The sequence below is a fragment of the Anguilla rostrata genome, chromosome 13, assembly GCF_018555375.3.
Source record: "Anguilla rostrata isolate EN2019 chromosome 13, ASM1855537v3, whole genome shotgun sequence".
NCBI lineage: Eukaryota > Metazoa > Chordata > Actinopteri > Anguilliformes > Anguillidae > Anguilla > Anguilla rostrata.
Window position 1 is genome coordinate 3,783,844 of NC_057945.1, and position 24,561 is coordinate 3,808,404.

At 47.6% G+C, this 24,561-nt stretch overlaps 1 protein-coding gene across 3 annotated transcripts in view; it reads left to right on the forward strand.

Annotated features, from left to right (window-relative positions):
* Positions 1–22,462, forward strand: part of LOC135237978 (zinc finger E-box-binding homeobox 2-like) — a 59,993-nt gene extending 37,531 nt beyond the window's left edge. For all 3 annotated transcript variants that reach the window (XM_064305578.1, XM_064305579.1, XM_064305580.1), the window contains exons 2-8: positions 1,299–1,904; positions 7,565–7,768; positions 11,238–11,455; positions 12,257–12,368; positions 12,722–14,109; positions 17,054–17,237; positions 19,440–22,462. In XM_064305578.1, coding sequence (XP_064161648.1) covers positions 1,299–1,904; positions 7,565–7,768; positions 11,238–11,455; positions 12,257–12,368; positions 12,722–14,109; positions 17,054–17,237; positions 19,440–20,044 — 3,317 coding nt within the window. In that variant the 3' untranslated portion in view covers positions 20,045–22,462. The remainder of the gene's footprint in view (positions 1–1,298; positions 1,905–7,564; positions 7,769–11,237; positions 11,456–12,256; positions 12,369–12,721; positions 14,110–17,053; positions 17,238–19,439) is intronic.
* Positions 22,463–24,561: the final 2,099 nt, after the last annotated feature.

Below are 24,561 nucleotides of genomic sequence, written 5' to 3' on the forward strand. Positions count from 1 at the left end.
AAATTGACATGTTAAGTTAGAGCTGCTTGAAGTTTTATCTATATGACAGATGCTTGGGGCAGCACAGTGGGTCATAGGTTCAATTCCTGGGTAGGACGCTGCTGGTGTACCCTTGTGCAAGGTACTTAACCTGCATTGCTTCAGTATATATCCAGCTGTGTAAATGGATGCAGTGTAAATGCTGTGTAAAAGTTGTGCAAGTCGCTCTGGATAAGAGCGTCTGCTAAATGCGTGCAATGTAATGTCGTGTAATGCTCGATTTTTTGATAAAATATCACAAAAAAAGACAGACTGAATTTTAGCCAAAAAGGAAACTGTGAGGTGAAAGTATAACCACTTCTATGACTGGAATTAATTAAACATGTGTGCTTATCTTTGATTTGCAAATAAGTTTGCTTTTTTCTTCATAAACAGATCTGGTGTTGGTGACCTGTTCATGATTTGGAAATTTTGGGGACCAATATCAATAACCACAGCACACACATCCATTTATGAAGGATAAATGCTACCAACCTTATTTACTAGTAATTATTATTAAGTATGCAGTATGAGTCTAGAAATCTATAGTGTCTTTGCACAATTTTATTCATGATTTTTGCTGGTAATAATGATTTATGATAAAGTAAGAATAAATAAAGTTTTTTTTGATGACAACGATTCTTTGTTTTTAGCAGGGCATTCTCTCTAAATTTTTCAGCATCATTGGTGCCTCAAATGTATTGCCTCTCTAGTGCCTGTACACCGAGTCGCCATATTAGCCTGTTATCATTGCCATAATCGTAGCATCGCACCAATAAGGATAAGTACATTATAAGATACTATTGACCGATACTGATTGTTGATTGGCAAACTGTTTGTGTCAAATTTTTAAGTTAAGGACAATTGCAGATTGTAGAATCTCTTGCGGTTGCCCTTAACGATATTCTGTCGCACTGACACTGACATCGGGGGTCTTAACTTTGACTTGTTAAATGAAGGAGTCACATTCTATTTCTTTACAACCACATTTTCACCAGTTAAATTTGAGGGATCACTGAACTCACCGAACTGTGTTTGTGAGGAAAGAATCAATGGGGATTTCGTTTGCGAGCTCACATATTTTAATTTAATCCATATTGCCTGCCTGCATATGTCCCCTGCATAGATGGTGACCCAAGTACTGAATGATCCAAGAGAGAGTTTATGAGGCCTGAGGTATTTCTCTCTCTCTTTCTCCCTTTCTCTTTCTCTCTCTCTCTTTCTCCCTTTCTCTTTCTCTTTCTCTCTCTCTCTCTCTCTCTCTCTCTCTCTCTCTGCAGTGGATGTGGAGAAGCTGACTGGCCTGGGCTCGGAGGGGGAAGATGAGGGCGTGGGGTGGGGCATGGAGACCCATGACATCTATGACAAAAGCAGCCTAACACCCAGCGAGGGCACCGAGACAGCCAGCCCCGCCCACTACGCCAACTCCCATTCCCCAAGCCCCGCCCACTATGCCAACTCCCAGCCCCTGAGCCCCACCCACTATGCCAACTCCCAGCCCCCAAGCCCTGCCCACTATGCCAACTCCCAGCCCCTGAGCCCCACCCACTATGCCAACTCCCAGCCCCCAAGCCCTGCCCACTATGCCAACTCCCAGCCCCCAAGCCCGCCCCTATGCCAACTCCCAGCCCCCAAGCCCCGCCCATTATGCAACTCCCAGCCCCCAAGCCCCACCCACTATGACAACTCCCAGCCCCCAAGCCCCGTCCACTATGTCAACTCCCAGCCCCTGAGCCCCACCCACTATGCCAACTCCCAGCCCCTGAGCCCCGCCCACAGCACCAACTCCCAGCCTCTGAACCCCACCCACAGCTGGACGGGGGGTCCTCCCAACACCAGCACCCCAGGGAAGAGAGAGGGGCACAGGGACAAGCTAATGATTTACAGTAAGAGCCACTTCGTTACATTAGATTAGCATGTGGAAATACCAGATATGCATTCAACTCCTAAATACCTGTAACAATGCATGCATAATTAAGGATCATGTATCTGTAAAATACATTACAACTCATATACAACAGTCCACACTAGGGAGAGACTCACTTTCTACAGTAAGCACACTTACTGTTGGTTAGAGGGACACCAAGAATGTATGGTAAGCACACATTGGTTTGAGTGAGACTTGGTGTCTGTGGTAAACACACAACTGTAGGCTGGTTATATAACAGCAGAGGTATTCATTAATTTCAGCAAGGTGAGGCTGACCAGGTGTGCATCATATATTCAGCTGCATCGCCACTCTGAGTTTAGAAATTTCTGGCTGGGGCAGTAATTTTTGCCAAAACCAGTGTAAGAAGCTGAAAAATATTTTTACCTCACAGTGTGTTTCTTAGACCTGATGGAGCAGGTAACATCAAGTGATGCCTGCAGCCATCATTGGAGTTAGTAACTGTAGAGTAGAGTACAGTAGAGTAGTGTAGAGTAGAGTGGAGTACAGTAGATTAGAATAGAGTACAGTAGTGTATAGTACAGTAGATTAGAGTGGATTAGAGTAGAGTAGATTAGAGTAGAGTAGTGTAGAGTACGGTAGATTAGAATAGAGTAGTGTAGAGTACAGTAGAGTAACAGTAGATTAGAGTGCAGTAGAATAGAGTAGAGTAGTGTAGAGTGCAGTAGAGTAACAGTAGATTAGAGTGGATTAAAGTAGAGTACATTATATTAGAGTACAGTAGATTAGAGTACTGTAGTGTAGAGTGCAGTAGAGTAACAGTAGATTAGAGTAGAGTAGATTAGATTAGAGTGCAGTAGAATAGAGTAGAGTAGTGTAGAGTGCAGTAGAGTAACAGTAGATTAGAGTGTATTAGAGTAGAGTAGATTAGATTAGAGTGCAGTAGAATACAGAAATCTTTATTATCCTTGGGGCGACACCCTGTTTCAACCCCAGGCACAGGGGCTTGTAATGTTATGAAACAGGGCTGCACCTCTGAGGCAGTGATTGTACTATAGTACACCATTTACACTCCAGAGACTGTACTATACTACTCTACCTATGCTCTAGAGACTGTACTATACTACACCATTTACGCTCTAGAGACTGTACTATACTACACCATTTAAGCACTAGAGACTGTACTATACTACACCATATACACTCCAGAGACTGTACTATACTACTCTACCTATGCTCTAGAGACTGTACTATACTACACCATTTACGCTCTAGAGACTACTATGATACACCATTTATGCTCTGGATACTGTAATATACTACACTATTTACACTCTAGTGACTAATATACTTCACCATTTATGCTCTAGATACTGTAATATACTACACCATTTACACTCCAGAGACTGTACTATACTACGCTACCTATGCTCTAGAGACTGTACTATACTACACCATTTACGCTCTAGAGACTGTACTATACTACACCATTTAAGCACTAGAGACTGTACTATACTACACCATTTACACTCCAGAGACTGTACTATACTACGCTACCTATGGTCTAGAGACTGTTCTATACTACACCATTTACGCTCTAGAGACTACTATGATACACCATTTACACTCTAGTGACTGTAATATACTACACAATTTACACTCTAGTGACTGTAATATACTACACAATTTATGCTCTAGTGACTGTAATATACTACACAATTTATGCACTAGAGACTGTACTATACTACACCATTTAAGCACTAGAGACTGTACTATAATACACCATTTAAGCTCTAGAGACTGCTATACTACACCATTTACACTCTAGAGACTGTACTATACTATACCATTTACACCCTAGAAACTGTACTATACTACACCATTTACACTGTACAGATTGTACTATACTACACCATTTACACTCTAGACCGTACTATACTACACCATTTACGCTCTAGAGACTGTACTATACTATACCATTTACACTCTAGAAACTGTACTATACTACACCATTTACACTGTACAGACTGTACTATACAACACCGTTTACGCTCTAGAGACTGTGCTATATTATGTCATTTACACTGTACAGACTGTACTATACTACACCATTTAAACTATAGAGACTGCACTAAACGACAACATTTACGCTCTTGAGACTGTACTATACTACACCATTTACGCTCTAGACTGTACTATAATACACCATTTACACTGTACAGACTGTACTATACTACACCATTTAAGCACTAGAGACTGTACTATACTACACCATTTAAACTATAGAGACTTCACTAAACTACAACATTTACGCTCTAGAGACTACTCTGAGACACCATTTACACTCTAGTGACTGTAGTATACTACACCATTTACACTGTACAGATTGTACTATACTACACCATTTACACTCTAGACCGTACTATACTACACCATTTACACTCTAGAGACTGTACTATACTACACCATTTACACTCTAGAGACTGTACTATACTACATCATTTACACTCTAGACTGTACTAAACTACACCATTTACACCTTAGAGACTGTACTATACTACACCGTTTACATTGTACAGACTGTACTATACTACACCATTTACACTCTAGAGACTGTACTAAACTACACCATTTACACTCTAGAGACTGTACTATACTACACCGTTTACGCTCTAGAGACTGTACTATACTACACCATTTACACTCTAGAGACTGTACTATACTACACCGTTTACACTCTGTCTGAGGCTCAGGTCCTGAGGGGTCACTCAAATACCCTGGAGCAAAATATTCAGTGGCCTCACAACTGGAACTGCTTCAGTAAATTACTCAGTTGTATAAGCGAACTGTAAAGGATGTTATAGGTGTAGGTTGTTTTGGATATGACTGTCTGCTAAACGCCTAAAATATAAATTCTGTGTGGTTATTTCATCATTTCACCTTTTCAACCTCAGCAAGTAAAACTCCATACGCAATAAAATATGACAGATATATGAAAACTTCTCCCACACAAGAACAAAGAGCAACTTCAAAATGAAATCAAAACTGGGTGAATGAGTGTTCATGTTATTTCAGTGAGATGGGAGCAGTAAATAGGCTGTGTGGGTCCTCACACACGCGTACACACACACATACACACACTCATACACACACACACACACACACATACATACACACACACTCACATGCAGGCACACACACTCATACACACACACACATACATACATACATGCTCACATACAGACACACACGCACACTCATACACACAGACTCATGCGTGCACACACACATGCGTGCACACACACTCACCTACATGCACACACACACACATACACACGCACACACAGTGTCTCAGTTTTTTTCTTTCTTTCAGAAGTGTCCTTTCCTAAGACCCCTTCTTTAGCTCTGTTCATCCTTCTTCTTCAGCCGGGAAATTTCAGCCGAGTGTTTGTGGTGAAGACTACGATGCTCAGTGTAATCTTCAGCACACTGGGGAAAGATCAGAGCTTGTGTTTGTGGTGTAGACCACGATGCTCAGTGTAATCTGCAGCACACTGGGGAAAGATCAGAGCTTGCGTTTGTGGTGTAGACTACAATGCTCAGTATAATCTGCAGCACAATGGGGAAAGATCAGAGCTTGTGTTTGTGGTGTAGACTACGATGCTCAGTGTAATCTGCAGCACACTGGGGAAAGATCAGAGCTTGTGTTTGTGGTGTAGACTACGATGCTCAGTGTAATCTGCAGCACACTGGGGAAAGATCAGAGCTTGTGTTTGTGGTGTAGACTACGATGCTCAGTGTAATCTTCAGAACACTGGGGAAAGATCAGAGCTTGCGTTTGTGGTGTAGACCACAATGCTCAGTATAATCTGCAGCACAATGGAGAAAGATCAGAGCTTGTGTTTGTGGTGTAGACCACGATGCTCAGTGTAATCTGCAGCACACTGGGGAAAGATCAGAGTTTGTGGTGTAGACCTGCATTTGTGGTGTAGACTACGATGCTCAGTGTAATCGGCTGCACACTGGGGAAAGATCAGAGCTTGCGTTTGTGGTGTAGACTACAATGCTCAGTATAATCTGCAGCACAATGGGGAAAGATCAGAGCTTGTGTTTGTGGTGTAGACTACGATGCTCAGTGTAATCTGCAGCACACTGGGGAAAGATCAGAGCTTGTGTTTGTGGTGTAGACTACGATGCTCATTGTAATCTGCAGCACACTGGGGAAAGATCAGAGCTTGTGTTTGTGGTGTAGACTACGATGCTCAGTGTAATCTTCAGAACACTGGGGAAAGATCAGAGCTTGCGTTTGTGGTGTAGACTACAATGCTCAGTATAATCTGCAGCACAATGGGGAAAGATCAGAGCTTGTGTTTGTGGTGTAGACCACGATGCTCAGTGTAATCTGCAGCACACTGGGGAAAGATCAGAGTTTGTGGTGTAGACCTGCATTTGTGGTGTAGACTACGATGCTCAGTGTAATCGGCTGCACACTGGGGAAAGATCAGAGCTTGTGTTTGTGGTGTAGACCACGATGCTCAGTGTAATCGGCAGCACACTGGGGAAAGATCAGAGCTTGTGTTTGTGGTGTAGACTTCGATGCTCAGTGTAATCGGCAGCACACTGGGGAAAGACCAGAGCTTACGTTTGTGGTGTAGACCACGATGCTCAGTGTAATCGTCAGCACGCTGGCGCTGAACGGTGCTGAAGCCTTATGGCTTGGATTAGCAGTCCTTGTTTCCCAGGCCAGCTCCTTCATTCGATTGGAATGGAGGCTGAAATGGATCAGCGCGCCAAGGCGACGCTGTGTTGATGGAACACATATACCAGCATGCGCACATGTGCCCGCAGATATGACGTGCACTTGCTCGCTGTCCCACACGCACGCTGTGTCTGAGTGTCTGTTCCTGTCCTTCTATATGCGCTGCTTTTGTGAATTAAAATCTGGACCTCTACAGTTTACCACATGGGCTCCATGGAGCCCTGGGGGTCCTCCACAGCACAGTGTACCGGCCAGACTGGATGTGCAGTGACTATACAGTAAATGGATTATGTAATCCTTTGAAATATATAATCTTTTGAAATGATTGCTGTTGAGTGAGGTGTGCTTAGGGTCGGAGTGAAAACCTACAGGAGAGTACAGTAGATCTCCTGGAACAGGGTTGGGCAGTCCTGTGTTAGCTGATCAATCCCATTTAGATTCTGCAAGGATTTATTAGTTTTGATTTAATTTATTCATTTATTTATTTGGGGTGGCAGTGTAGTATAATGGGTAAGGAGTTTGTCTTGTGACCTGAAGGTCGCAGGTTCGATTCCCTGCTAGGACACTGCCGTTGTGCCCTTGAGCAAGGTACTTAACCTGCATTGCTTCAGTATATATCCAGCTGTACAAATGGATACAATGTGAATGCAATGTAAAAATGTTGTGTAAGTCGCTCTGGATAGGAGCGTCTGCTAAATGCCTGTAATGTATAATGTATTAGTATTTAACAGCAGGTTGGTTGGCTTGCTAATGTTGACTGAGCTGAAGCGGAACCGAGCCGCAGGTCGCGCTGCTTCCTCGGGATCTCGCGGCAGAGCGCGGCGCAGCTGACTCGCGAGCGGGCGAATCGGACGAGGACTAACGCGGTCGCCTCTGTTTCCCCGCGCGGCGGCGTCCAGGTCACAGCGACCCCAGAGCGGCGGAGGACTCGGCCCATTACGACTTCCTGATGCAGCTCCGGCAGGCCTCGAACCCGGGACCCTGGCCTGAAGGACACGCCCACAACGGAGCCGCGGGCGTCTACCGCCCGGCCCGGCCCCCCCGCGAGGGCACGCGCCCGCCCTGCTGGTCGCCAGGGAAACAGGACTCACCCGAGGGACACGGTAAGGGAGGGTGAAATTTAGGGACAGGGGTTCCCCAACCCCCAACCCTTTCTGGATAGAGTCCATTCCATGCACGTTCACTCCAGTCAGATTATCCCTTTGCTGAGCACTGTTCTAGAACTCTGTTGCATTCAGCTGCCAGTAGTGATTGTTACATCAGCATTAGAATGTTCAGCTAAAAAAATTCTAATCACATATTTGTGACCTCACACCTTAAAGGGCGAGACACTGTATTTGTTCAGTCCTCTGCACCCGTTGCCGTGTGTGCGCAGTTACATGGGGACATGCTAATTCCAAATATGAAGATATTTCGAGCTACATTTCAATATGGGTGAGTCACAGAAAATTTATTTTTATGTTAAGTGGGTCACAGGCTCAGAAAGTCTGGGAATCCCCGTCTAAGAGCTACAAGACAACACAACACACAGGAGAATACAAAACCATGTGAAAACCAGCTGTTATATAACAACCTTAATGCAAACCTCCTTGTGAATAAATTCAAGAAGAATAAATTGCCCTAATGAATCAAAATCAGCTACCAGTCCAAGCTAAGGGCACTGAGCACACAAGCGCTGGTTTAAAAGAGATGGCTTTGGCTGCCCGTTTGGAACTGTGTTCAAACATGAGGTACATCGCAGGTAAAATCTCCGAATGTTAATCAGTGATTTTGAGGGATGGCCAAGGAATCGCCATCGTCTGAACTCCGAGAATGTGAGTGTGGCTGAAAGTGGGGGACGGAAGGTGTGGTGTTTAAGGTTGTGTACTTACAGTATAATCATATAAGTGTACAAGTATATTGTACTCCTTTTAAACAAAGCATAGGGATAGAAATGTATAGTTGCGGTTGTAGTACAGACTTCAGGACCTTAAAGGCTAATCGGTGCAACTTGTAAAGAGGACACTGTTCTTGCGTCACTCAACTTTACCCTGGTCATTTCTGAGAAAATCCCCCATACACAAATTGTGTGGCGTGTGTAAGAACACCGAAAAGACGCAGAGGGCTCGTTGCTGAATTTGGCTTGGCTTGTGTGCGGTGACACATGCGCTCTTCAGCAACATGCTCTCCGTTTTAGAGCACGAAGCCTTTTTCTCTGCGTCTCAGGCTTCAAACACAGAGTCATCTGTGCCACTTGAAGAGGCTATATTTAGGCTGTGCAGGAAAGCAGCCCCGCCCTTCGCCTGTCCCGCACGATGTCACACGGGCTTCCAGAGAGACGGGGACTGCCTGTTCTCTCTTCTTTCTCCCCTCGTCTTCTCTGTCACCATGTGTGGGAGCTCAGCTCTGGCATCGCTAGTTCGGTCTGCGGGAGCTCAGCTCTGGCATCGCAAGTTCGGTCTGCGAGTCTGACGCAGGCTGATGCAGTCGTTGCATCACGCAGTGGAAGAAGACAAATCAGATGTGCACCCTGCTCTCTTTCTTTTCTCTCTCCCTCTCTCTCTCGCTCTATGCCTCTTTCTTTTCTCTCTCCCTCTCTCTCGCTCTATGCCTGTGCTGGGTGCATTGGTTTTGTTTTTTGTTGTTTGGGCGGTTTTATGTATTTGAAGTCCTGTTTTTTTTTGCGTTGGAACAATGCCTCAATAAAAGGGGTTTTTAAAATCAAAATCTCTCTCTCTCTCTCGCTCTCTCTCTCTTTCCCCCTCTGTTCAGTAAAAACCTGCTCACCAAAGGCACATTTTAATATTATATATCATTTAATATTCGAAACCCACAGAACAGGAAGCTGAGGAGTGGGTCTGTCCAATTAGATTGCATCACCAAGCTTGTTTTGAGACAAAATGGCCCCAGGCCAAAATTGCTCGTAGTTTGTTACGTCTCTTGTACTAATGAGCCCACATTATTGTTTCTCAATGATAAAATCACACTTAAAGGCAGACCTGGTGATGACCTAACTGCTTCTCACTCCTGCTCTGCTCTGGGGAGATTTGGATCTGTGATAGCGGATATGCATTTTCTCTCAATAAATAGAAAATACTGTGATGGGTGCCTTTGTTTAATTCATAATTAATTGAAAATTATTATTTAATGTTTTCCTGAAATGGCCACCAGAGCCTTTGAGTTTCACTGATACCGCTTTGACAGCTGCAGCATGTGCTAAACTTACGATCAGGGCAGGGGTCTCTCCCTTAAATTTGGAAATGTATTTTTCAATTCACTCCAGTTGTACAGTTGAGGCCAAAAGTTTACATACACAGAGGCTAAAGTTATTCAAATTCAGTTTATAACAACTCTGCACATTTCATGTTACCATACATTTCTTTTGGCAAGTCAATTAGGGCATCTGCTTTGTTCACATCAGAGGTAATTTTAAAACAATCGATTAGCGACAGATTTATTTCAGCTTTAATTCACTATATCAGAATTCCAGTGGGTCACAAGTTTACATACACCAAGTTGACAACCGCACCGACAGATGTAAGTACTGAACTATAATAGTGGCTGAGCCGTAATGCTAGCAGAGCCGTAATGGTAGCTGAGCTGTAATGGTGGCTGAGCCGTAATGTTAGCTTAGCCGTAATGTTAGCAGATCCGTAATGCTAGCAGAGCAGTAATGGTGGCTGAGCCGTAATGGTATCAGAGCCGTAATGGTGGCTGAGCCGTAATGTTAGCTTAGCCGTAATGGTATCATAGCCGTAATGGTAGCAGAGCCGTAATGGTGGCTGAGCCGTAATGTTAGCTTAGCCGTAATGGTATCATAGCCGTAATGGTAGCTGAGCCGTAATGCTAGCAGAGCCGTAATAGTGGCTGAGCCACAATGCTAGCTTAGCCGTAATGGTGGCTGAGCTGTAATGGTGGCTGAGCCATAATGTTAGCTTAGCCGTAATGGTGGCTGAGCGGTAATGTTAGCTTAGCCGTAATGGTATCAGAGCCGTAATGGTAGCTGAGCCGTAATGCTAGCTTAGCCATAATGCTAGCAGAGCCGTAATGGTGGCTGAGCCGTAATGTTAGCAGAGCCGTAATGCTAGCAGAGCGTTAATGGTGGCTGAGCCGTAATGCTAGCAGAGCAGTAATGGTGGCTGAGCCGTAATGCTAGAAGAGCCGTAATGGTGGCTGAGCCATAATGCTAGCAGAGCAGTAATGGTGGCTGAGCCGTAATGCTAGAAGAGCCGTAATGGTGGCTGAGCCATAATGCTAGCAGAGCAGTAATGGTGGCTGAGCCGTAATGCTAGAAGAGCCGTAATGGTGGCTGAGCCTAATGCTAGCAGAGCAGTAATGGTGGCTGAGCCGTAATGCTAGAAGAGCCGTAATGGTGGCTGAGCCATAATGCTAGCAGCAGTAATGGTGGCTGAGCCGTAATGCTAGAAGAGCCGTAATGGTGGCTGAGCCATAATGCTAGCAGAGCAGTAATGGTGGCTGAGCCGTAATGCTAGAAGAGCCGTAATGGTGGCTGAGCCATAATGCTAGCAGAGCCATAATGGTGGCTGTGCAGACATGGGTTCAGCCCCCCTCTCCCTTGTCTGTGGTCCGCAGAGCCGCCCCCTGCCAGCGCGGAAGGCCTGAGGTCTGTTCTGGCGTGCCCGTTCTGCCAGCGCACCTACCGGAGGGACGCGGCCCTGCGCGAACACGTGCGCTTCTGCCAGGAGCGGGACGGCAGCGGCCGTCTGGACTGCCCGCTGTGTGGCTACAGCTCCCCCTACAGGGCTCAGATGGAGCGGCACATGGCCATGCACAGTCTGGCGCACAGCAAGGTAAGGTGGGGGGGTCTGGGGGGTGTCACTCACGTTTCTGTCAATCAGGGAATGGCGATGTCTCACTTCAGGCCAGTGACAGTCAGTCTCTGAGTTTGAAAATGTTTTGTTTGTAATTAAAGAATCTGAATTTGTGTTCATTTCTTGAACTGACTGAATTCAAATAGGATTGACTCCAACTGTGGCCTCCTTTGATTAACACAGCTATCAGGGACAGCAGCTCCCTGTGTGTGTGTGTGTGTGTGTGAGTGTGTGTGTGTGTGTGCATGTGTGTATGTGTGTGTGTGCGTGCACGCATGTGTGTGTGTGTGCATGTGCGCATGTGTGTATGTGTGTGTGTGCATGCGTGCGCATGTGTATATGTGTGTGAGTGTGTGTATGTGTGCGTGCATGCACGTGTGTGTGTGTGTGTGTGCATGTGTGTATGTGTGTGTGTGTGCGTGTGTGTGCATGCGTGCGCATGTGTATATGTGTGTGAGTGTGTGTATGTGTGCGTGCATGCACGTGTGTGTGTGTGTGTGTGTGTGTGCATGTGTGTGTATGTTCGCTGCTGCAGCTCTATATTCCAACACTTGCTTTTTAACAGTGCACCCAACCTAACAGCTTAATGTAAAAAATGTTTAAGTCCGTCTGGGGCTCTGTTTCAGGTTCTTCCTTCCTTCCTTCCTTCGGACGCTATCTTGATGTCACGGTTAAAGTGTTAAAGATCTAAGATATCCCAGACATCGAGCAATCGCACGCGGGCCCTTTGTATAACTATAACAGTCTCAAATACAAGTTTTAAAACGTGTTTCTGTACAGCATGCGACCATGTACGACCCCGCGGTGGAGAACAGGAAGTTTAAATGCCTGCAGTGTGGAAAAGCCTTCAAATATAAGCACCATCTGAAAGAGCATCTCCGTATCCACAGCGGTAAGACCTGTAATCCCTCAACGAATCATTTTCATCTAGTCTTCAAATGTACAGAAGTAGCACTGAACAGTTCTTTACCATATTCAGAGTTCGGAGGTTGTATTGGGATCTGTATGTTGGTGTACACATATATCTTTGGTCGTTTTGTTCATGTATTACAGGTTTTTTACATTTATTTTCAGTTTTTTTTTTGTTTTTTGTTTATGTATAGATTGTCGTATATTGTATATTGTTCTCTTTAGATACAAGAACTAATTATTAGATTTTCCTTTACTGTGTTTATGGGTGGTTTTATTGATCAGCTGATTGATTAATGGATCCTTAGGCGCACTGACCTCTGTTTCCGCATGCAGGGGAGAAGCCGTACGAATGCGCCAACTGCAAGAAGCGCTTCTCGCATTCGGGCTCGTACAGCTCACACCTGAGCAGCAAGAAGTGCCTGAGCGGGGGCGGAGCGGGAGGGGCGCTCAACGGACAGGTGTACGCCACGTACCTGCGCAGCTCCTCCCCGGGCTCACCCCCTGCTGGCCACGAGCGGAACAGCGGCAAGGGCTCGCCGTACGCCTTCCCGAGCCCCAGGGCGCTGCTGGACCGGCCCGGGGCGGGGCAGCCGGAGCAGGCGCTGCTGGAGGGGTCCCGCCTCGCCCACGGCCAGGAGCCCCCGGGGCTCTGGGACCCCGCTTCTGAATTCTACCGGGCAGACCTGTACAGGTGCACTAGCCTGTTGCCGTACCTACACGGCGGGGACAAGTTCGGGCGCGTCCTGCAGGAGATGCTGAGGAGGGGCGGGGCGCACGGGGAGGAGGGCGTCGCCGGGGTGGGGGAGGGCGGAGCCCAGGGGGAGGGGCCTGGGGTGAGGGGGGCGGAGCTGGAGGAGGGCGGGGTCACGTGCCGCTGGTGCTCTCAGCTCTTCCCAAACCACGCGGTGCTGGTGCAGCACGAGCGCTACCTGTGCAGGATGAACCGGGACGGCCTGGAGGCGCTGGAGTGCCCCCCGCAGGGCAGGGGCAAAGCGGCGTCCCAGGCCGCCACCGCCGCCCTGCCGCACCACGCCCACAAGGCCAACGGCTTCGGTGGGGAGAGGTCCCCAATCCGCCGGTCCTCCTGGCCCCCCCTGCCCCAGCGCTCCCCCCTCCTCCGCCACCCCGACCCCCCGGGGTCCCGCCCCCTCTGGCCCACGCAGGAGGCTGGCAGCCCCAGCCCCGCCCACCACCCCGCCAGCCCCGCCCACCACACCGCCAGCCCCGCCTCCCCGTCATTCCTGGAGAGGCGGCGCGGGGCGCCCAGAGGGTTCGACTCGCCCCTCTGCCTGGACCTGTCGGCCCACGCCCCCGCCTGCTCCCCCCCGAGCAGGCCCACGCCCCCCTGCGGGACCCCCAGCTCGGCCGGCTCCCAAAGCGAGCCCCTGGACCTCTCCCTGCCCAAGCCTCGCTGGGCCTCAGGGGGAGAGCGACGCTGCAGCAGTGCGACTCTGCCCGGCGACAGGAGGCCCGCCCCGCCCCCGCCCCCACCCCCACCCCAGACCCCCGGGGCCTACGGCGGGACGCCCGCGTTTGGGGGCCCCATGTACAGTGCCTTTCCCCTCTTCAACCCCGTCATGCCTGTGGGACACCACGACAGCCTCTCCCCCCTGTCCTTCAACCCCCCCGCCCAGAACAGCCTGCCCCCCCTGCCCTACATGCTGGAGTCCGACACCGAGTCCTTTCTCAAGAGGGTCCATCAGGATCGCCAGACGTTACTGGTAAGAGTTCACCCCCCCAAACACTGCCAGTCAACTGATCCGCTAGGTTAGGGGTCTGACCCCGGAGACCAGCAGTGCTGCTGGTTTTCATTCTTCCCCTCCAATCAGGGGTAGATTACTGCCTGGGACACCAGGTGAACTAAATCTCCAGCCAATCAGTGGCATCGATTGATCAATGAACTATCAGGCAGAAGATAAAACCAGCTGCACTACTGGCCTTGAGGAGCAGAATTCAGCTGACCAGGTCTAGGCACATACATAGGTAGAAATGAAATAAACATATCAATAATAAAACAATATTTCATTTTGTAGTTATATTGTGTTATATTGGATTACATACTCTATTTCTCTTATTAAAAAGGTGAATAACACAGTGATTAGTCCTGGTGTTTAGGATGACAAACATTTTTACCAGTTACTCATTTTCTCAGTTTCCACAGGCTTGCAGATTTTATGAATCTGTGTTTCACAGACGCCGATTTAGCCTAGCCCTAGACTAAATTCAGTTTAGGAATGAGATTCTCCAAACCAAGGACTAAGCTACGGCAGGAGTTATCGTATTAGACTGAAAGCGATTACCTTCAGTAAGTGCAGTGCAAGCTGCATTCTCTTCCTGGTCTCTTGTTTGCATTTTAAATGGTGTTTTTTTTAACTTATTAGAGCTCAGTGAAATTCATTGGCAGGTACTGCATTCAAGTAGGTACATTTGGAAAGTGTGCTAAGTCAGAGGAGGTCCTATTTCAAAGCCACGCGAACACGTTTGACATCAAATGAAGTTTCCTGTGTTTTGTTTATTTTATTTCATTTGATCTTTGGCTTTCTTTTGGCTGAATCAGGTCATGTGAAGGTTGAAAGTTAAAAAGCATTTTTTTTTTTTCTGGTTCTTTAAAGTCGACTGCAAGCGCGCACGAGTGGAAATGAAAGTGCTTCCTGTACAGAGAAACTTCCTGTCACTCGCATCCCGGCATCATCAAGTGCCCTCTACATAACACTTCTGATTGGCTAGAAGTGACAGAACCCAGCCAGCCTGCCCCTCCCATTTTAATCTTGTTTTTTTTTTCAATTATAGCCATCTTACAAACAGATATATCAGAAAGAGAAAAACGGCATTTTAATCTCATTTCATTCGTTGAAATCGAAAAGGAACACAGTCCCAACTTTCACCTGCAGTGAACTGGTGAGCGTCTCACCTGCGGTGTACTCGTGAGCGTCTCACCTGCGGTGTGCTGGTGAGAGCGTCTCACCTGCGGTGTGCTGGGAGAGCGTGTCCTCACATAGCCCGTGGAGCCTGAGAAACAGCTGAGCGGCAGAACGCCGCGGGCACGCGAGCACGCGTCACGCGCGGTGACATTTCGCAGCCCGCCTCGCGCACCTTTGCGGGGGCAGTCTCTCCGCACAGGTCAGTCCAGCTGGCGCCCATGTGGCCCTTTGATGTGCTCGCGGAGAGAGAGGTCACATGGGGGAACTCCAGCGGCGCTTCTCAAAAGAGTAACGCTCTGAGTAATGTCCGGAGGAGTCATTCACGCCTCAAATTTACACATTGCTGTCACTTGTGTTAAATACCGCGCATAGCGCGCGTATTTTACTGGAATCACCACAGAAGTAGAGTGTTTAAAAAAAAAAAGTGCTTGTACAACGGCGCAAGAGATTCGCATTATTTTTGAATGACTGAGAGCCGCTCAAGGTTGAAATTCTCCCGCGCTGCTCGCGTTATCTGTCGACGGCATCCGTTTCCTGAAGGCGTTAGCAAACACTGGCGCCGCGGTTTGAGTCCGGCCTGTCTGCCAGTCGGCTGCCAGCCTCGTGCCCCCCTTCCGTGCCTCCCTGCCACGAGCACCGCGCGACGAAACGTGCAGAGCGAGTTCAGCCAGGAAGCGCTTTCTGCGGTCGACCATCGGCTGCATGACCTCATACTCCAGCCAATCACACGCGCGCCTTTTTAAAACCGGCCGCCAGACCTCTCCAGTTCTGCTTTTGCGTGCTCGCCTCGCTACTGCTCACTACACCACCCCCGCTTCCACCTGCTGTTTGGACCTGTTTTTAGGCACTGAGGGGTTTTTTTACGTTTCCCTTGTCAGTTGGGATGATGTAACATGCTCTCTGTTCGATAGGTCAGTACACGCTGGCACGTGCTCAGATGTACCCAAACCAGATACGTTCAGCACCAAACCAAAATAACGTTGCGTACTCATTCATGCATTTAATCTAAATACGGGCGTTGTCATATCTGAAGTATATTTGCTGAAAGGGGTGCAGCTCAGAGCTGTAACCCCGCCCACTTTTGGGATGTCACCAGTATTTTCTAACCAATGACATGAAAGGATGAGACGCAGGGAGACGCGATTGAATAGCGATAGGAGGTGTGTGGGGAACTACGTCAGGCTTTCTGAAAATCTGACTACGAGTCACTATATCCATTACAGAAGTTACATGTTACCATTACAGAAAGTATCAGACACGTTACACCTTACAGAATCACTTACACCATTACAGAAGTATCACGTTACATCCATTACAGAAGTATCACGTTACATCCATTACAGAAGTATCACGTTACATCCATTACAGAAGTATCACGTTACATCCATTACAGAAGTATCACGTTACATCCATTACAGAAGTATCACGTTACATCCATTACGAAGACAGTATCTACAGAGTATCATTACATCCATTACAGAAGTTATACAGAAGATAGTTACATCCATTACAGAAGTATCATGTTACATCCATTACCGAAGTATCATGTTACATCCATAGCAGAAGTATCACGTTACATCCATTACAGAAGTATGGAGGGGTTCTAAATGAGAACATGGAGGGGTGTGCATGGAGGGGTTCTAAAGGAGAACATGGAGGGCTGGGCATGGAGGGGTTCTGAAGGAGAACATGCAGGGGTGTGCATGGAGGGGTTCTAAAGGAGAACCGGTTTGTGGTGTTTCAGAGCGAGGCGCTGAGCCGGGGGTGTCTGGACTACCTGCCTCTGATGGAGGATGGAGCTGAAGGGGAGGGCGGGCCCGGGAGGAAGAGGCTGAAGAAGACGGACGAGGGTCTGTACGCCTGCGACATCTGCGACAAGACCTTCCAGAAAAGCAGCTCCCTCCTGAGGCACAAGTATGAGCACACAGGTATGCTCCTCATTCACCTGTACACACAGGTACGCAATACACTCACCTGTACACACAGGTATGCACTACACTCACCTGTACACACAGGTACGCACTACACTCACCTGTACACACAGGTATGCACTGAACACACCTGTACACACAGGTACACACTACACTCACCTGTACACACAGGTACGCACTGAACACACCTGTACACACAGGTATGCACTGCACACACCTGTACACACAGGTACGCACGACACCTGTACAACGGTACACTACACTCGTAACCAGAGCACTCACTCACCTGTACACACCGGTACGCACTGAACACACCTGTACACACAGGTATGCATGGCACGCACCTGTACACACAGGTACGCAATACACTCACCTGTACACACAGGTACGCAATACACTCACTTGTACACACAGGTATGCACGGCACGCACCTGTACACACAGGTACGCACTACACTCACCTGTACACACAGTTATGCACTGCACACCCCTGTACTCACAGGTACGCACTACACTCACCTGTACACACAGGTACGCACTGAACACACAAGTAGCAGAAAACCCACCAGGGCATTTTAGGTGCTTGTTTAGAGACTGAGGACTGAGCATGCCCCCTACAGGGTGTTTTAGGGGATTGATTCGAAACTGGGGACTGAGCCCCCTGCAGGGCATTTAGGGGATTGATTAGAGACTGGGGACTGAGCATGCTCTCTGCAGGGCTTTTAGGGGATTGATTAGAGACTGGAGACTGAGCATGCCCCCTGCAGAGTGTTTTAGGGGATTGATTAGATACTGGGGACTGAGCATGCCCCCTGCAGGGTGTGTAGGGGATTGATTAGAGACTGGGGACTGAGCATGCCCCCTGCAGGGTGTGTAGGGGATTGATTAGAGACTGGGGACTGAGCATGCCCCCTGCAGGGTGTTTTAGGGGATTGATTAGAGACTGGGGACTGAGCATGCCTCCTGCAGGGTGTTTTAGGGGATTGATTAGAGACTGGGGACTGAGCATGCCTCCTGCAGGGTGTGTAGGGGATTGATTAGAGACTGGGGACTGAGCATGCCCCCTGCAGGTGTGTAGGGGATTGATTAGAGACTGGGGACTGAGCATGCCCCTGCAGGGTGTGTAGGGGATTGATTAGAGACTGGGGACTGAGCATGCCCCCTGCAGGGTGTGTAGGGGATTGATTAGAGACTGGGGACTGAGCATGCCCCCTGCAGGGTGTGTAGGGGATTGATTAGAGACTGGGGACTGAGCATGCCCCTTGCAGGTGTGTAGGGGATTGATTAGAGACTGGGGACTGAGCATGCCTCCTGCAGGTGTTTAGGGGATTATTAGAGACTGGAGACTGAGCATGCCCCCTGCAGAGTGTGTAGGGGATTGATTAGAGACTGGGGACTGAGCATGCCTCCTGCAGGGTGTGTAGGGGATTGATTAGAGACTGGGGACTGAGCATGCCCCCTGCAGGGTGTTTAGGGGATTGATTAGAGACTGGAGACTGAGCATGCTCCCTGCAGGGTGTGTAGGGGATTGATTAGATCCTGGGGACTGAGCATGCTCCCTGCAGGGTGTGTAGGGGATTGATTAGAGACTGGGGACTGAGCATGCCTCCTGCAGGGTGTTTTAGGGGATTGATTAGAGACTGGAGACTGAGCATGCCCCCTGCAGGGTGTTTAGGGGATTGATTAGATCCTGGGGACTGAGCATGCCTCCTGCAGGGTGTTTTAGGGGATTGATTAGAGACTGGGGACTGAGCATGCCCCCTGCAGGGTGTGTAGGGGATTGATTAGAGACTGGGGACTGAGCATGCTCCCTGCAGGGTGTGTAGGGGATTGATTAGAGACTGGGGACTGAGCATGCCTCCTGCAGGGTGTGTAGGGGATTGATTAGATACTGGAGACTGAGCATGCCTCCTGCAGGGTGTGTAGGGGATTGATTAGAGACTGGGGACTGAGCATGCCCCCTGCAGGGTGTGTAGGGGATTGATTAGAGACTGGGGACTGAGCATGCCCCTGCAGGGTGTGTAGGGGATTGATTAGAGACTGGGGACTGAGCATGCCCCCTGCAGGGCCTTTAGGGGACTGATTGGAGACTGGGGACTGAGCATGCCCCCTGCAGGGTGTTTTAGGGGATTGATTAGAGACTGGGGACTGAGCATGCCTTCTGCAGTGTGTTCACACGTCCCTGCTCTTCCTCCTGCAGGCAAGCGTCCTCACGAGTGTGGGATCTGCAAAAAGGCCTTCAAGCACAAGCACCACCTGATCGAGCACAGCCGGCTGCACTCGGGGGAGAAGCCCTACCAGTGCGACAAGTGCGGCAAGCGCTTCTCCCACTCGGGCTCGTACTCGCAGCACATGAACCACCGCTACGCCTACTGCGGGCGCGACCCCGCTGACCCTGACCCCGCCCCCGACCTTGACCCCCTGCCCCTGCTGCCCCTGTCCCTCTACCGGCCGCGTGGCCGGGAGCTGGAGGGCGTGGCCCAGGAGGCGGGGCCGGGCGGGGCTCGCTTCCTCAGCACCTGCAGCTCGGACAGAGGGCTGAGGGAGGAGGAGGAGGAGGAGGAGGAGGAGGAGCGGACTGTAAGGGGGGCGGAGCTGGGGGCGGGAGGGGCCCTGACGGACAGGTCACTCCTGGCGCAGGGCGAAGAGCCGAGCGGCGCGGAGCCGGGGGCGGGGCTGGGGGCGGACCTGGGGGCGAAGCTGGGGGCGGAGCGTGAGGCCAGCGGGATGGCGGTAGCGGGGGAGGGCAGCCCCCAGAGGGACGGGGTTCAGGAGCGAGACGACGGAGACCGTGACACTGGCTAACGGCCACTGGGGAGACACGCCCACTGGGGAGACACGGTGTCTCCTACCACGGTCCGACAGGGAGCGGTTACCATGGAAACACTCCTCCAAAGGGACAGAAAGCCTGGCTGAATGCCGAAAAGGACGGCTGAACAGAAAGGACGGTTGATTGTGTCGCACAGATTTCACTCCAGGTGCTAGCAATTGGAGGCTGTGTCTACACAGACTAAGACCACGCCCTTGTGCGCATGACCACGCCCACATGCACGTGGCCACGCCCATGTGCACACGGCCACACCCACATGCACAGATCCCATGTAAAACACCACCACTCAGACAAGATTAATCTCTGCTGGTCTCAAAGCACAGGAGGTTGAGTTTTCTTATAAAAACACTCCGAAAATATATAAATTGTTTGAACCTAATTTGCAAGTGGTTTATTATTCAGCAAACATTCGATTTTTTTGAAGAGGAGATGAGGCGTGCTTATTTTTCCGTTTTTCTTTTATCCCTATTTTTATGTTCACGCCTGGACCTTTTGGAGAGTTTTGCATTTTTGAATCTCAATAAGGTCAAACACCACCCCCACCACCACTTCTGTCAATCCACAAATGTACGTGAATTCGCTGTTTTAAAGAGTATAAACAGACAGAGTTGGGTTTTCTGACTCTGGAAAAAAAATTATTATGGGTAATTTTCTTACTATATCGAAAAACTGTGTTTTTATACTGGACTGTCTCTGCCTCTGAGTACCTGGGCCATTGTGGAGGTTTGCTTTTACACAACACACGGTGTCATTAACACAAGGGAAACCAGTAGAAAATGCAAACAAAGACTTCAACCTCAAACTCGGAGGACTGTGCTCTCTCAGTCCCTCGGTGTCTCACAGTGCACAGCTCTGATAAGAACTAACTTCCTGTTTAGAAAGAAGAAAATAAACAGTTTACCTTGCGTAAAATCAGCCGCAGTAACACCGGAAAACCGCCGAGGTAGTGCTGCTTTTTGAGCCTCCCGAAAAAAAATATTGAAACTTTAATTTTTTTCCCTTATTGACGATAAGGATAGTCGAAGAAGATGCACGGTGTCAGACGTACGTTATCTGAAGAGGCGTGTTAGCAACAACCATGCTGAAATGCGTATCTGCAGCCAACTGGCCGTGCACGCTTCGGGCCAAGCACCAAATTAAAACTGATATTAAGGTTGTGTAACTTAATATAGTAGTATTTCATACTTGAATCTATTAAATATGGGACCCAAACAAATGATTAAAGGTGCAACCTATATTACTTTCCAGGGTCTGAGGATGCTCATGAGATGGAAAAAAAAAAAAAACGTTTGCCTCATGCGGGTGGTTTGGTTGAAGGTTTAGCAGGTATGGCTTGCCTGTGCTTTCTGGACGTGCTTAATTTCGTACTGTGTCATCATCAGTGCCTTTAGTCAAGTGCCTTCCATTTTGGATTCAGTCAGTCTAGCAGATAGTGCCTCTACATGGAGTTTCTATGCAAAGAAAATTTGTCTTTATTTTACACATAAAGACCGAGTTACTTTAGCTATTCTGTTCATATCGAATGAAACTGAGATATTTTGCACTGTTTTTTACATTTTTAAACAGGTATTCAAGTGCAATTGTTTGTTTAGCCAGACCAGACTTATTGAAAACGAAGTTCCTGTCTGTATCTCTTTTTTATCTCGCAAAAATGAATGTTTTCTAAGTGACACCGATGTGCCTTACGCGTATAGTGCCGTGCGTTCAGTCCACGGGGCACTGGCATTAACGGAGTCTTGAGCTCGCGGTGCGCACCGATGAGCAAAACTTTCACATTCGTGCGCACCGATGAGCAAAACTTTCACATTCTCACCAGCTAGCAGTCGAGTGCTGGTACGTGTGATACGCTGGGACGTGCACTCCGCGACAGCTTCAGAACGTGGGCTGCGGCGCTGTCACGGAGGAGTTCTGGCCTCGAGCTGGGACGTCACTCCCCGCGGCCCTGGCAGACCTCAAACTCACTTCAGAGATCAATGCATTAACAATTTACGTCATTTGGCAGTTAATTTGCATAAAGAAACCCCCGCAGGGAGGTAGATTTCCCGGGGGTAAACTTTGCTTCAAACCCCGTGTCGCCTGAATGCCTTGTCCACGGACGCCGCTGTATTCAGGGTGGAACTGATGTTCCGTGCTCTTCGCGGCGTTATTAGAAGTGGAACTGTAACGCCACTGGTTCCCAAAATCAGCGGTACTCGAAGTTCTGTGGTTGCGTTCTGGTCCTCTGGATTTTTATTATGTCACATATATTTTTGTGAATGAAGACTTAACAGAATGCACAAATATTATGTTAATGTATTTACGCAATTGTATTGTTTTTTTATGGGCTAAACATTTTCCTTTGTTGGTTATGTTTTGTATTAATTTGTAAATATCTCTTAATAAAAAAATGTACATACAACATGTTCGGCTCGTGATAATTCTTCCGGATCATTACAGTAAAAATGCAAATATGGCTTTGACGTTTTTGACATTTGACATGTAGGCCAATTTCATGTAATTTTTCACTTCTCCCCAAAGTGTTCTGATGTAAGAAATAAAGAGTTTCAAGGGTGTTTGTAGATAAATTGAAGTCATATTCAATGATCTGTGATAATGCACAAAACGCAAAAAAGATTGAAAGGAAGTAGGCTACAGTTCCTTATTAATACCAGCAGGATGTATGCAACATTCTGTTTAAATCTGTGTTAAATTATCTTATGGCTAATTGTCTTATAATATTTGTTAAAATTGGCTTATATACGGTGAACGGTATTGGCATTGCAGTCTGAATCGATTTTCATTCATTCGTGAAACACTTGCCAGATTTTCCATATAAATAAAACTGCATGCAGCGGAGAGGCGGTTAAGACGCATGGCAGAAATGTTTGCTATCGTGAGCTGGAGTGAACCCGCGTACCAGGACACATATTGTTCAAAACAAAACAATAGAAATTCCACAAGCCCATTAACGGAATCGCACGGAGAATGACGTTGAGCTGAAGGACTGTCCGAGTCGAGGCGAAGTGCAGGCTCGGTCTGTTTTTCATTACAGCGTACAGTATATCGGCCTACGCATCAGTGATAAGCCATATGCGCACAAGCATCTATTAGCTTCATCCAGATAAAAACCCCATTAGCTTTCTCTTACCATAAACGATCGACAGAGAGGAGGGGAGGACCCGCGACTTCCTTCCCCTCTCCGCGCTACATAGACTCATTTGCATAATGAATCAGCGGCCGGTCGGCTTCACTGAAACTGACACCTGAGCCGTGCCAGCGGCGAGGGGCTTGAGTCAACGGCGACTCATTCTGCCACCTCGTCTTCCCGTTCGTGAAGGTCAACAAAAAGGTCGTTTCGTTTCACACACACTGACTAGGGAAAAGAGAACGCAAATCTTCGAAGGCCCATTTTGTACACCATTAAACAGAAAGCGTCATCTTAACGATCAGCTCGGATTGAGCAGCAACCTCAAAGGCCCATTTAGTACACCAGTAAACAGAAAACATCATCTGAAATAACAGCTTGGATTGAGCAGCAGTATCTACAGCTCATTTCGGTTTATGAACGAACCTAAACCAAAAACAAATAAAGACAAGCCACAGGGCCAATGATCTAAAATTTTAATTTGGTTCATGCTTCAATACTCTGCATATACAACAACCAGGATCTAATACCAGGAACGCACACAGTAAATTACTTTAAGCCTTCAGATTTAAAGGTCTTCACATTACACTTTACCTGAAAAACAAGTAGGTAACATTGTCTTATCTCTGCATTTTATTCCATTTTTATGTCATACAAGGATCCTTCAAATTACAGAACAAGGAGGGGTTTTTTAGTAATTACATGTGGAAAATGGCACTGAGACAGGTCCGTGAAAACAAAGTTGCCAACATTTCATGAAAATCATGTGACAAAAATATAGAATATGCCCAAAACATAACCAAAATAATTTCAGGAGACGAAGCATATGACAACAGAATTCAGACAGGAGAAACAAAAGGACGCCCTCGTCCAAAAGACGGTTTGCTCTTTTAAGTTGTTTCCAAAAAAAAAAAAAAATTGAATAAATTCGAACACAGCAAGGAGGATATTTACTTTAAAACTGCATTTCAAAAACAAAACACAAACATGACCGCTATAATACATGAACAATAAAATCCTGGACGAGAAGACTGGCAAATAAACATGAAAAATGACCTGTACTGTCTGGATTCAGTTAAATGACATTAAAAAAAAAACATGAATAAATTCTATATAGGAAAAAAAAAAAGTACTTATATTGAGCACACAATGACAACGCTTATCATTAATCAAGGGTAAATTCACACAGCTCCATATGCAGAGTCTACATTTCGCTGGTCAGAGAACACGGGTGAGGACGGTTCTTTTATTTTTTTCCGTTTTTCCTTCTAAATTGTGTTAAAACTGTTCAAATTTATCGGGCTGACAAGACAGGCAACTCCAGAAAGAACAAAACCAACAGCTGTAATTTTTTTTCCCGCACAATTA